The sequence below is a fragment of the Bufo gargarizans genome, chromosome 3 (assembly GCF_014858855.1).
Source record: "Bufo gargarizans isolate SCDJY-AF-19 chromosome 3, ASM1485885v1, whole genome shotgun sequence".
Classification (NCBI taxonomy): Eukaryota; Metazoa; Chordata; class Amphibia; order Anura; family Bufonidae; genus Bufo; species Bufo gargarizans.
The window spans coordinates 464,109,315-464,123,835 of NC_058082.1; the positions used below are offsets into that span (position 1 = coordinate 464,109,315).

Genomic DNA, 14,521 nt, shown 5'->3' on the forward strand with positions numbered 1-14,521 from the left:
TATTCTGGATAGTCGTCCCCTACTAGAGACATGAAGAGGCGTTTCACATTATCCAATATTGATTCTGGTGGAATTGTTTCTGGTAGGCCTCGAATTCTTAAGTTGTTTCTGCGGCCTCCGTTTTCTTGGTCTTCTAAGTGATCAAATGCAACATTGAGGTATTTCTGGCAAGATTTAAAGTGGTTAGCGATTTCCTCTGTGTGCTCACAAACAGCTTTTTGAGTGTTTTGTAAGTGTCCACTCTCTCCCCTATTTGCCTCATACCTTGTTTAATGTCACCGAGATCTTTGGCTAGGGGTTCTAAGGCTTTGGCCAGAGATTTCTGTAAAAAGGCACGAGAAATAGGCAAAGCAGTTGTGAAGGTGTCATCCGTGTCGTGATGTTCCACCTCAGAGTTATCCCGAGGGCGCTGTACTTCCTGGGAGCATAACATTTTGGGAGCGGAAGTAGGCGCCGCTCCTGTATTTTTTTTCATGAACTTCTCGATGTCTCCTTTAACAGTGGTGGATCTTTGGGGTTGACCACCCTCTCTAATCACATCTTTTCTGTACTTGACCATCTTGTCAATTAATGTTGGTGGTTGATAGCTAGTTGGTTTGGGGTAAAAACCTATGGTCACATGGGTTTTTATGCCATCATGAATACAAAAATATCAGATTTGTGAAGCACAAAAAAAAAAAAAAGAAAAAAGAAAGAAAAGGTGTTCTGGCAACGCTCATTAATGTTTGTGAAGTAAAATGAGATAGATGGCCACTAGGTGGCAGTGTGGATCTATAACAAGAGGGAGATGGTGTTTTGTGAAGACCTCAAGCAATGCTTGGGATCCCAGAGGCTCCACTGGGTAAAACTTTAAAAGGGTGAGTAGGACTGTCACCCTGCTGGGTCTCAAATGTTGTGGCTTTCACTTGCCACCTGTTGGGGTTTCTTTGCAATCGATAGGGTGGGTGTAGTGGGAAGGGGGGGGGGGGGGGGAATGCTGGAGTCCCCTTGTAGCTGAATGCGCACTGGTGCTAAATGACACTCCGCAACATCTAGGAACCCCCGCACCCCAACTGTGCTGGAAGCACCTATTTTCCAGCCGAGGTACAGGGTCAGTGTTTGAATGCACTGGAGGCGGGCCTCAGCTGGGCAGTAGATCAGGGGGTGGTAGGCCGCTAGGCACTTGTAGAAGATGGCGCTACTGCGTGTCGGGACAGGCTCTGGCGGGGTCCCCTCTCTCTTGCTGCTCACCTCAGGGTTCTGCGGGTATCAGGCCCGGAGAGAACCTCCCCCTTTAAGATGGCAGAGGCGTCTGGGAAGCAGAGGCCGCAGGGTCTGTCTCAAAGATTGTGGGTAGGAGCAGGCCTCAGATTGCTGGCCTTGGGTCTCTGTTCGCAGGAGGCAGGGTAGGAGCAGTGAAAAAGGGTGCCCAAGCGTGGAGGAGAGGACCCCAGGCCAGACCTTGGTGCTGGTGAGAGGGATTGCGGGGTTAAAAGGTGGACTGTGGTCCTTCACTCCCGAAGCTCACAAACCATGCGTCCGCCACGCCTCCCTTCTCTAAACTTTCACTGTTACAGTACTTTTTGCACAACTTGCTGTTCTCTAACAAGGAGCTTAACGGCAGAATTCACAACAGGTGTTTGATCCATGAATCGACCAATACATATCCTTGTTCAATTAGAACTGGTATTTAAACAGTCATCCTCATCATGCTGTTCACACTTTGACATCATGAGACCAAGATGACACCTAACAATTGATCAACAGTACCTCGCCATTGCCAGGCTTCAAGCAGGATGTTATTAGACGTGGCCACTGAGCTTAGTGTCAGAGTGTCATCAACAGATTGCAACAGAAATACAGAGAGACTAGAAGATTCACTGAAAGGCATAGAAGTGGACGTTCTTTGGCCACATCCCACACTGATGACCACTTCATTGTGAACAAAGTCCTGTGGAACTGGATGATGAATGCCACACAACTCCAGGTACATTTAAGGGTGGTGAGAGGCACCTAAGTGTCATGTCAGACCATTCAAAACTGTTTACATCAGCATGCTAGACAACCTGCAAGGGTAATACAGGTGTCATCGTCTTACATGGACCATGGAGCATCTACGCTGGACGAGGGACCAGTGGGCCCCAGTGCTGTTCACTGATGAAAGTCGATTGAGGCTGAGCAGAAATTAAGGACGCCAATGATGTTGGAGACGTCAAGAAGAGCGCTATGCATCAGCCACTGTTGTCACTGGACAAGCCTTTGGTGGTGGTGGTGTCACAGTGTGGGCAGGTGTGTCTAGTCAATACTATTGTTATTGGCTTTTCGTTCAACAAATTGTTTGAGATGAGGAAATCACCATTGGATGCCTCTACTTAAATGTCCTACTTTCATGATATAGTATCACTGTAGCGTGAACTTTTTATGTTTTCCATAAGTTTCACCCAAAAGCCAAATATTCCTAACTTTTTGTGAGTAGTGTATGTGAATTCTGATATCCTCTACCAATATGTATAGTGGACTTGGGAGTTAAATTCTCTACATGGCTAACATCCAGCAGAGACTTAACCTTGCCTATTCTAAGGCTGAGTTCACACGGGCTGTGCACATGAGCAGCGATTGTCACGCATCACTTAGGCGTTGCGTGAAAATCGCAGCATGCTCTATATTGTGCGTTTATCACGCAACGCAGGCCCCATAGAAGTGAATGGGGCTGAGTGAAAATCGCAAGCATCAGCAAGCAAGTGCGGATGCGGTGCGATTTTCACGCATGGTTGCTAGGTGACAGTCTATTCACTGTATTATTTTCCCTTATAACATGGTTATAAGGGAAAATAATAGCATTCTGAATACAGAATGCTTAGTAGGTGATCAATTGAGGGTTAAAAAAATAAATTAAATGTACTCACCTTCTCCTCTTTATCGCGTAGTTGCCGATCTCTTTACTTCTTTAATGATGAACTACCGGCTAAAGGACCACATGCTCCAATCACATGGTCCATCACCCTCAATTGATCACCTACTAAGCATTCTGTATTCAGAATGCTATTATTTTCCCTTATAACCATGTTATAAGGAAAATAATAACATCTACACAACACCGAACCCAAACCTCAACTTCTGTGAAGAAGTTCGGGTCTGGGTACCACAGTCGGTTTGTTATCACGCGCGTGCAAAACACATCCAGAAATTGTAACAGGAACTGGCCAGTGCAAAAACAGTAAAAATGAAAGTATAACTGTCGTATCAAGCAATTTTTCAGAATAAGCTGACATGTGGGTGTACATATTTCTGGCCATTATATGACTTGTATCTGGTGTTTTTCACCAGCTTTTCCCTCTGCAATCTGTCTCATTCTCATTTTTGCTCTGAGCTGGTGGGTAGCTGGAATCATGTCTGCCCATACACAGGACATGGAGAAACAGGAGCTTCTGCTCCCTAACTACAGCACAGCCTACAAAGAAGCAGCAGTAATGGAGGACATTAAACAGCTGGACTGAGCAGTTTAGATGTAAATCCAGCCATTACTCCCTGCCTGTCTTCATCAGCCCCTCCCTTCTCCTCCTTTCCATAAGTTTCTATTTAATTTGATCCATCAGCGAGCAGACAGTCCCTCAGAGCAGATGAATGTGAGCAGTGAACTGGGAGATGGTGAAGAGGAAGGGGAGCAGGAGAGGAGAAGGAAGCACCTTTCTCTGATAAGAAAAAATTATATTTATAAAAAAATTACCCGCCAGTTACTCTTGAAAGATAAAAATTGTTTATTGCGATTGACAATGCTGCCTGAATAATAATCATTAGTCAATGCGGTCTGTCGGGGGCAGTTTGTGTCCACCATGCAACAGATCTAGCGCTTCCAATATTTTGCGTCATTACAACGCAGATGTGAATGAAGCCTATAACAGTTGTACCGACATTATTCTGGCTTTGGATAAAGGCAGCAAAAATTAATTTTAAAATACTGTATAAAGAAAATATTAATAAATTTCCTCTCATCTAGATCCACTTTGTTTGACTTGAACAAAAGGGTTGGGTACATTGAAATCCAACACATTAGATGATCGTCTTTTCCCGCTGGGTTCAGCTGACATTCATCTAATGTGTATGGCCACCTTAATAACAAAGTAAGCTCTGCTACATATGTAAATCACTGTTGAGCTCTCCAATTAAGCCACTTATTACTAATAATCATAATATGTAACCCCACAGCTTCATTCACCAGCTCTGTAAACTGATTCAGATAAATTGGGGGAAATAAAATTGCGCAAGAGTTTGTTTAACGCAACAGCCAATTGTCTTAAAAAGGTTGTCTAACATTTTATAATTGTTGGGCAATCAATATCTTACCAGTAGGGGTCTACCACCCCGCACCACCATCCATCAGCTGTTTCAGGTGAGCTCCAGCACCAGAACACCGTCCGTTAACTGAGCCGATTACTGCAGTGCTGTTCACGTTCACTTTAGGGCTCATGCACAGGAACGTGTGCTTTCCGGGCCCGTGCACCACAAATTGCACCAACAGTAGGGCAGCCGTATGTGGATGCAGAACCCAGTTGAATGGGATCCGCATCTAACAGTCCACACCACAAAAAAGTAGTGCATGCACTACTTTTCTGCGGTGCGAAGGCACAGACAGAAAACCCACAAAAGCGTTGTTTGTGGGCCTCAATACGGACACAGCCAGGTAACAGCCGTGTGCATGAACCCTCAATGGAAGCGGCACTACAGTAACCAGCTCTGTCCACTACATAGCAGAAGGAGCTGTATAAGTCAGATCTACTACAGGGTGTTGGAGGACAGGCCATCTACAGCAAGGTTCTGGACAACCCCTTTAACCATTACTGTAGGAAAGTAAGGAAGTAAATGAGCATTCCCATCTTAAACATTTATAACATATCCAAATGATAGGCCATAAATGTCTGAGAACAGAGGGTCCATGGCAGATAGCGCTACAGCACCCTCACTGTAATCAAATGCAGAGGTGGCCGGCATTACGGAAACAGCCGAGCTCGCTGCGCTACGATGCCTCCACCATCCCGGTTACCTCAATCACAGACTGGATGAAAACACACAGGAGCCTCGAGACAGCTGCCGATACTAGAGGCAAGACCCACACCTATCAGACATTTATGGCATATGCCAGCTGTCAAGTAAGGAAACGGTATACATTACCTGAGGAAAAAGCTGTGTGCTCTCTGGTATAACATACAAGGACAGAGATCCCTGGATTCCTTTACTTTGCTGCTGTAGAGCTCTATCTGCCTCTGTAAAACAAGACGGATGGTGTGAACAGGAACACAACCTCCTATTGCTTCATACATAACATCCTGATAAACATTTAAAAAAAACTCATACAATGAATGAGAAATACTGAACCAGGGTCCCCACACATGAGCAACCCCCCAATGGGAATGTCCGGCCCATAATCAAACAGTCCGATCCTATTTTTTTGGGGGGGGGACACAATTACAAAAAAAAATAAAAAAATGGCGAATTGCGCGGTTTTTATTTATTTATTTTTAATATATATTTTAATAGTTCACACTTTTTTGGGTGTGGCGATATGTAATATGTTTATTTTTTATTTTTATATTTTATATGTAAAATTGGGAAAGGGGGTGACTTATACTTATTTTTTTAATAACCATTTCCCCCTTTAGGGGCTAGAACCTGGGATCTTTTCATCCCTTGTCCTATTGACCCTAATAGAGCTCTATTATGGTGAATAGGCCCTCACTCTCTCCCTGCTCCCCTGGGCTTTGTACACACAGCAGCATGGAGATTACCATGGCAGCCAGGGCTTCAGTAGCGTCCTGTCTGCCATGGTAACCGATCGGAGCCCCAGGATTTCACTGCTGGGGCTCCGATCAGAAGCTGCCACTTCACCACCAATGAGGAGGAGGGGAGGGGACCCTGTGGCCACTGCCACCAATGATTATAATACTGGGGGGGGGGGGGAGGCACACTGCGCCACCAATGAAGATAAGTAACCTTTTTATACAAATACAGGAGGCGGGTGCCGGCGGCAGAACAACATAGCCGGCACCCGACCTCTATGACAGGGCGCTGCGAGCCGCACCTGAGGAGTTAACTGCCGCGGATCGCAGCGCCCTGTCCTAGAGGTCGGGTGCCGGCTATGTGATTCTGCCTCCGGCACCCGCCTCCTGTATTTGTATTAATGAGTTACTTATCTTCATTGTTGGCGCAGTGGCCACAGCTCTTCACCTGCTTCCTTCTCCCCTGTGCTGCTGCAGAAAACATGGAGCGCGCGCCATGTATTCTGATACTAGGGTGTGCAGTAGCGCAGCCTAGTATCGGTAAATGTCAAATCCCGGTATCAAATCGATACCGGTACAAAAGTATCGATTGGGTATAGATAATTCGATACCCGCTACAACCCTAATCCTCAATGGATGACGCTGTGCTTGGTAAGCTGACTTTGTAGGAAAACCGCAGCACTCTTGTCTTCAATATCCAAAATGTTTATTCACCAATACAATGCGACGTTTCGACCAGTATGGTCTTTCTCAAGCAACTAACAATGTAAACATAATCAAATATATATATATATATATATATATATATATACCCTCTCCAAAGGGTCACATGACCCAATTAAGTATGCCAATTAACATTTGCATATGCAAAATATGTACCACCTCTCTTTATATCCCCAATCCTAGATTCTACCTTTCACCCTATTCAGTTTACAGTCCTTGATAATACACATTGTGATATATTAGAATCAAAAATCGTGCTTACTGCAATGTTTGGCGGAATCCTGGGGAGCATTTCGCAGAAGACACTTTCCTGTTCGTATCCATGCCTGTTCGGCGTTCCTCAATCCTTAGAGCGCATGCGCACCCACATCTATTTCGTTAGACGCTATCCATGGCGCCTGCGCAGAGCACTCCCGACAGGTGTCATAGAAACCAAATGCGCGTCCCCACGTGTATACTGCGCATGCGCGCCCAACAAATGAATAGACCGGGTACGGCATCAGGCTCCCTGCTCCTGCGCAGTGTATTTCCAGCATGCGCCATGGACACTGGATCAACAATCTACCTTAACATCCCTCATACAATATACAAACGCAACATCCATGTTAATGTGTTAAGTGCGGCGTATTTCTATAGTCTTTATTACATTCCTCAGTTAGTTATATAGCCACTCAAAGTAGTATAACATCAGATAAGACTACCTTACTAGAATAATAGGGCATCTTAGTCACCCATCCACAAGTGGACGCATTTGGTTTCCATGATGCCTGTCGGGAGTGCTCTGCGCAGGTTCCGGGGATAGCGTCGAGCGGAATAGACGTGGGCGCGCATGCTCTCTAAGGATTGAGGAACGCCGAACAGGCATGGATACGAATAGGAAAGGGTCTTCTGAGAAATGCTCCCCAGGATTCCGCCAAACATCGGATTTGGATTCTAATATATCACAATGTGTATTATCAAGGATTGCAAACTGAATAGGTTGAAAGGTAGAATCTAGGATTGGGGCTATAAGGAGGTGCAAATTAGCATACTTAATTGGGTCATGTGACCCTTTGGAGAGGGTATATCTATTTGATTATGTTCACATTGTTAGTTGCTTGAGAAAGACCATCCCGGTCGGAACCAGACATCCCTCCTATTAATACCGTTATGTATACAACATTTTAAGCAGTATATTTTATGCTTAGTGTTTATTAACTGTTCAATATTTATGGCTACACCATGGGTCTGAGAGTAACAACATTTCAGTTCTCTGTATGTATTTACAATAAAATAGACTTTGATCTGATATTGATGACCTATTCTGAGGATAGATCATCAATATCAGAATCTCGGGGGAAAAAAACTTTGAGGCCCCCCCATACACATGAGGGTACTGTCATCGAAACCCACCGACAATGGCAGGTTCTGCTGACAGACTAATGTGTGAGGAGAGCTCACCCGATTCTTTTGTTCCCCCAGGAGATAAGCTGCCACCACAGGTATCTGGCATGCTCGGCCGACACCTGAAGCTTTCTGTAGGAGGACAGCACAAGAGTACAAGGGGAGCACCTTATGAATGATATAGATTGCTCCATACATTTTTAATTAGGGTTGCTCGATAAGCCAACCCTGCAGGAAATAGCCTTCGTGCTGAACACAGACAATGATTCGTTTCACTGTATTGGTTCATCTGATAGCTGTGAACCCTAGACGACCATATAAAACAGCTTTCAGAATGGAAACGTGGCGCCCTCTAGTGTCAACCACAGAAAACAACAATAGATATTATGCTGCCAAGTCAAAATTTGGGAGAAAGAACAGAGCTGCACACATGAAAAGTGGATGTGATAGTCAGCAAAGACAAGTACTTCCCACAGATGAGGAGACTAATAGTAATTCAATATCGGGACAGAAAAAGTCAAAAGGTATTCTGCATTTAAACACTGGGTACCAAATGGGCGTGCCCACCAGGGCACATGGAGAACGTCTCCTCCACTGCAGTTACATTCTCTGATAATTACTAAGAGCCAATTAATAATTTTTGAAAGAGCATCCAATAATTTTTCAGCTCAACAGAGCAGACTACCATTGGCATTAAAGAGGACCTTTCACCAGGATACATGTATTGAAATAGTTATATTACTTTACAGTGCGGCCCCCAGTCATGAATTTCCGCTTTATTTTTTTATTTTTTTTCAAAGGACCCCCCCCTTTCGTCCGCTGCGGTCCCCGTTTGTTTTGGCGCCTCATGCTAAGGAGGTGATTTGGTTCAACTAGGCGGAGACTTGAATTTGACCTGGGCGCGGTTATCTTCTCTCTGGCTGCGAGCGCATCCAATCAGAGGGCCCCGCTCTTAGCAAAGGGAGAAGGAGCTCAAGTTCTCACAAGAATCGCAGCTCCTTCTCTCGCGAGAACTTGAGCTCCTTCCCCCTGGCTAAGAGCGGGGCACTCTGATTGGATGCGCTCGCAGCCAGGGAGAAGATAACCGCGCCCAGGACAAATTCAAGTCCCCGTCTAGTTGACCCAAATCACCTCCTTAGCATGAGGTGCCAAAACAAACGGGGAACACAGTGAACAAAAACAAAGGGGGGAACAAAAAAAAAACGGAAAGACATCACTGGGGGCTGCACTGTAAGGTAATATAACTACTTCAATTAGAGTTGTTGCGACACTAAATTTTGGATTCGATTTTGATACCATAAAAAGATATTGCGATACTCGATACCATGCGAAAAAAATAAAACACCAAAAAAGCCACATGCATTCCGCATTTTAAAAAGATTGCAAATCGCACAGTTTTTATTTTAATTTTTTCTGTTCCCGCGTTCACCGCATAGATTTTTTTTGTTTGGACTTTTTCGGACGTGGCGATATGTTTATTTATTGATTGATTATATACTTTATATGTAAAATTGGGAAAGGGGGTGTTTTTTTTTTTGTTTTTTTCAGTTTATTAACTATTTCCCCCCTTAGCGGTAGAACCTGGGATCTTTTGATCCCTTGTCCTATTCACCCTGATAGAGCTTTATTAGGGTGAATAGGACTTCACACACTCCCTGCTGCCCTGTGCATAGTACACACAGCAGCAGGGATGTTACCATGGCAGCAAGGGCTTCAGTAGCGTCCTGTCTGCCATGGTAACCGATCGGAGCCCCAGGATTAAACTGCTGGGGCTCCGATCAGAAGCTGCCACTGCCACCAATAAGGGGGAGGGGACCCTGTGGCCACTGCCACCAATGATTTTAATACTGGGGGGGTTGAGGGGGCGCACTGCACCACCAATGATAATTAACCTTTAATACAGGAGGCGGGTTAACTGCTGCCGCCGATTGCAGCTTCCTGTCAGAGGCAGGTGCTGGCTAGGCGATTCTGCTGCCGGCACCTGCCTCCTGTATTATGTGTTAAAGACGACCTTTCATGAGCAGGCTACATAGAGCGGCGCCCAGGGATCTCCCTGCACTTACTATTATTCCTGGGCGACGCTCTGTTCGCCCGCTGTGCCCCCATTACTGTCTCCTGCTCTGTATGCTAATTACTACTATTGGAGCAATAGGGAGGAGACATCAGCTTCTCTTCTGGGCGTTCCTTCTCCCTGGCTCTGACACTCTGCGATTGGACAGCGCTACAGCCAGGGAGAAAGAACGTCCAGGAGAGAAGCTGATGTCTCCTCCCATTGCTCCGATAGTAGTAATTAGCATACGGAGCAGGAGACGGTAACTCGGCCACAGCAGGGCGAATGGAGCGGCGCCCAGGAATAATAGTAAGTGCAGGGACATCCCTGGGCGCCGCTCTATGTAGCCTGGCAACTTAAAGTCCAGGCCCATTTAAAGTCCTCCTATCATTGGTGGCACAGTGCACCCGCCCCTCTCTCCTCATTGGTGGCAGCGGCACAGGGGGGGGGGGGGGGGGGGGAGTGTTTCCTTCTCCCCCGTGCTGCTGAGGGAACATGAGTGCGCTCACAGCAGCGCTCTCATGTTCAGAGATACTAGACCGCGCAGCCCAGTATATAAAAAAAAATGGAAATTCCGATATCGTATCGATACCGGGACAAAAGTATCAATTGGGTACCAAAATTTCGATACCCGCAACAACCCTAATTTCAGTACATGTATCTTGGTGAAAGTCCTCTATGAAGAATTGCTTAAAGAGGACCTAGTCTGCCCACCAGTCAGGTGCCACATCCCCACTGGTCAGCGGTAGTAAAGGCTCACCTTTACCTTGAGCTGACCTAACAAGTCTCTATACAATGTAGGTCTGGGCGATACGGCCTAAAATCTAAATCTCTATATTTTACAACTTAAAGAGGACCTTTCACTAGTCCTTACGTTACAATACTAGTATCTGGCAGTGTAGGGCTTTACTAGTAGATATCAGGGCGCTTTTTTTTTTCCAGCTCGGCTGCTCCGTTCCCCCGCTGTGCTCCTGTTCTCTTTTGCCGCCCTGTATACTAATTAATAGCATCGGTACAGGCAGGGGGAATCGCTGTGTTTCTCAAGGGGCGTCCCCTTCTCCCTGGCTGTGACGCTCCCCGAAGCGATTGGACAACTCACAGCCAGGGAGAAGGGGACGCCCCTTGAGAAACACGGCGATCACCCCCCTCCCTGTACCGATGCTACTAATTAGCATACAGGGCGGCAAAAGTGAACAGGGGCACAGCGGGGAAAATGGAGCAGCCGAGCAGAAAAATATCCAATATCCAATATAAGGAAAGCGCTTCTCTGGGGCTGTGACTGGCTTAGAGGAAAATCTGCCTCCATTTTACTACCAGTTCCAAATTTTTTTTAAACATTGGAAGATATACACATTTATATAACTAGAAATTTGGGATATGGGGTTATGGAGGGAACTTATCAAAGGTTGTAGTCAGTTTCCTTGCATATAAAAATTGCGACTTTTACATATATTTTTTTTGCACCACTCTTTTTTTTTTTTTTTAGTGGATGGGGCTCCTGAACAGATGCAGAAACTGGCATAAATTATAGCGCAAATCTACACCGGCTCATGCTGACTTTGTGGGGTTTGTTTCCACTTTGCAGAAAGGTGGGTGGTGAGTGGAAAGAGGCTTTATCATAAATTACCGTACACACCAGAATGACTCCTACCTGAAATCTACACGAGCTCCAAGCTGATGTAGATTCCAGATGTGGTGCCCGGATGTCAAACATCTGACTCCAGCAGGCCACGGATCTTAGCAAAGTCACGTAATGTCCTCTGTTTAGACCAGTGGTGCACAACCTTTTCTGGTTGGGGGCCACATTGTCAGCCTGAACCAATTCCAAGAGCCGAAAATAAAAGTTAAAGGGGTATTACCAACAGAGCTCCTATCTAATGGGAGAATACATGAAAGATACATGTGAGCAGCCACAAGACATAGATATACAAGTCTGTTACCAGATGGTTGGGGGCCGCACAGAACGGTATCAAGGGCCGCAGGTTGTGCACCCCTGGTTTAGACCTTTGTCAGATTTTTGTCCTTATAACAAGGAGAAGATCTGGACAATAGACGGACGGCTGAAGATTGGGACGAAGGTTGTCAGACAATTTGGTCATAATCTTAACGTAATGTGACAATTCTACTGATATGTAGAAATTCTAGTTACACATTCAGTGCCTTCTGACCTCATAAGGATTATACAGGTAAGGGTCCATTCACACGTCCGTTGTTTCTTTCCTGATCTGTTCCGTTTTTTTGCGGAACAGATCTGGACCCATTCATTTTCAATGGGTCCTGAAAAAAAATCTGACATTGTGCTGTCCGATTTTTTTCAGGACCCATTGAAAATGAATGGGTACAGATCTGGTCCAGATCTGTTCCGCAAAAAACGGAACAGATCAGGAAAGAAACAACGGACGTGTGAATGGAACCTAAGAGTAATGGTTCTAAAAAAAAAGTACATTGAAAATTGCCTAATTCAGTCACATAGGGGGCAAGACTTTCTTTTTCTTTCACCATAGTTGTGCTGTGACCTCCAGAGACCAATCTGTAGAGGAGCGGTCTACATGATACTGAGAATCCGTGAGGACAAACAGGGGAAGAAGGTCTTCTGTAACCCTTCTGCATATGTAACCTTTTAAAGCTATACTGTAATACTTTATAGAACATGTCATAGTCTGCAAATAAGGTCCACAAAAGCTCGCAGGTTGCCAGCAGCCTCTAAAATGTGAAGGTCTGAAGAGCAGATTTTGTAATAAAATGGCTGATGTATGGAGGGAAAGCCTGTGTGATATCGGGACATCATGGAGAGAAGCTGGGATCTGAGACCTTCTTTACAGACACGTGCAGGTTCCCAATGGCTTCTAAAAGTGCGAAAAAATGGGTTCCAGCTGCAAAGCCAAACAAAGGCCTCATCTCTGCCCTTCTGGGGATGACCAGCTGCTTTTTCCTCTGGTCAGCAGAGGCAAGGCCTGCATGATCCCAGGACACACGGGAGACTAACTGCGATCGGGCATTGCATATTTTGAATACTGGAAAATTGAAAACGTTCCAGAATTCTGGGGCAAACTGCACAAAAAAGGAAAAAAAAAAGAAAAAACTGGTGTACATACCTTGAGCCAGAATTGTTGTATGTTTTAGACACTTTTTGCGCTTCACCAACATTTTCAAAAGTGTCTAGAAAATCAGTGTGTCTAGGAGGAGTCCTAAAACATGGCAAATGCCATATATATTGATGGAGACGGCATAAGGAAAAGTGTCTGACTTTACACCAATTCTATCACACAGCTGTACCACTGTGATGGCGCTAGGTTTATGTTGTCTTTATTTTCTGTCATTCCAGCACCGGACCACAGTATTATTCAATGGAGGCCACTGTTGGACGGATCTAGCCACGTGCCCCTCCATCAGTGGCCATGTTCCAGGCAGGATGTGAACAGACTTTACTGAACAGACAGTGGGACTTCACACATGGAGAAGGTTTTCTTGTTTTGCTACTGTACAGCAGTCTCGTAGAGAATGAATGCAGTGAAAGGCCGCACACCAGATGCTTCATTAGGATGGGGGACTGGGACCCCGTGTTCTCTGGTTTGATGGGGGTCTCAGTGGTCAGAACCCAAACCAGTTATCCCCTATACTAAAGTACTATTTAGGAGTCAAAGCCACATAATTTTTTGTTTTTGCGTTCTTGCACTCAGATAGCCATACATATTTGATCTATGGGTTTGTACAATTGTATACCAATGCATTACAGCCTATTACTGCTGCGTCAGTGGCACTCAGTTATGGCAGGCCTGGGGGCCTTTATTAGGTCTGTGGCTGCTGTGGCAATGATTTGGCACCCTGTGATTGCGTTCACGAAGGAGCCAATGGAGACAAAGGAAGCCTTCTCCTTTTGTCTAACTCTCCAGTTGATGTGGTTGCTATTGATTGTGGCATCCAGGGGGTGAAACAGTTGGGATCGGAGTGATTTCTGATCCCGGCTGTTACAGCAGGAGCCCAGCTTCAATCAGTGCTAGGCTCCTGTGGTGTTTGTGTGGCCCCATCTGGGCCAATATTGATTTCACAATTCTGATAAAATCAGAATCGATGTTCATTGAGATGGAGATTAATAAATCCGATCCAATTAATCGCCAAGCCCTACTACATTACCATGTATAAGCTATAAGGCTGCTCAAGAACATTTCAACTTATAAGCGTAACCCCTACACACGCCTAAGGACTGTACATTCGCTGCCCCCATGTTGTCACTGCATGTGAGCAAAACAGCCAGACGACTGTTACTGATGGCTCCGAAAACTGGCTGTGAAATGTGCGCTACTCGGATCACAAGGCCGTGTGTCCAACGAAATGTCCATTTAACATTCTAATGTGGGGACTGCTGTAATATTGTACAGTTTTATCCTCCATTTTGCTACAGCTGTACACCTCTATATGTAAAGAAGAAACTATAAAATGCATCAAAGGAACATGGAACTGTTACACACCGGCCAAGGTGGGCAATGACAAAAGCTCGTCCTCCTCTTGGGTTGTCCTCCTGTATCGGAACTCATAGCGGCAGTTAAAAGTCGTGTGAGCTGCAGGGAAAGCACAAAATATATATCAATGTAATTCATAAAATTAATTCTGT

General features: G+C 45.3%; 1 protein-coding gene across 1 annotated transcript in view; it reads right to left on the reverse strand.

Moving 5' to 3' along the window:
- PIGS (phosphatidylinositol glycan anchor biosynthesis class S) overlaps positions 1 to 14,521 on the reverse strand; it is a 53,303-nt gene that overhangs the window by 31,009 nt on the left and 7,773 nt on the right. Inside the window, exons 4-5 of the mRNA XM_044283638.1 lie at positions 14,379 to 14,468; positions 5,149 to 5,240 (exon numbers count right to left, since the gene is read on the reverse strand). Coding sequence (XP_044139573.1) covers positions 5,149 to 5,240; positions 14,379 to 14,468 — 182 coding nt within the window. The remainder of the gene's footprint in view (positions 1 to 5,148; positions 5,241 to 14,378; positions 14,469 to 14,521) is intronic.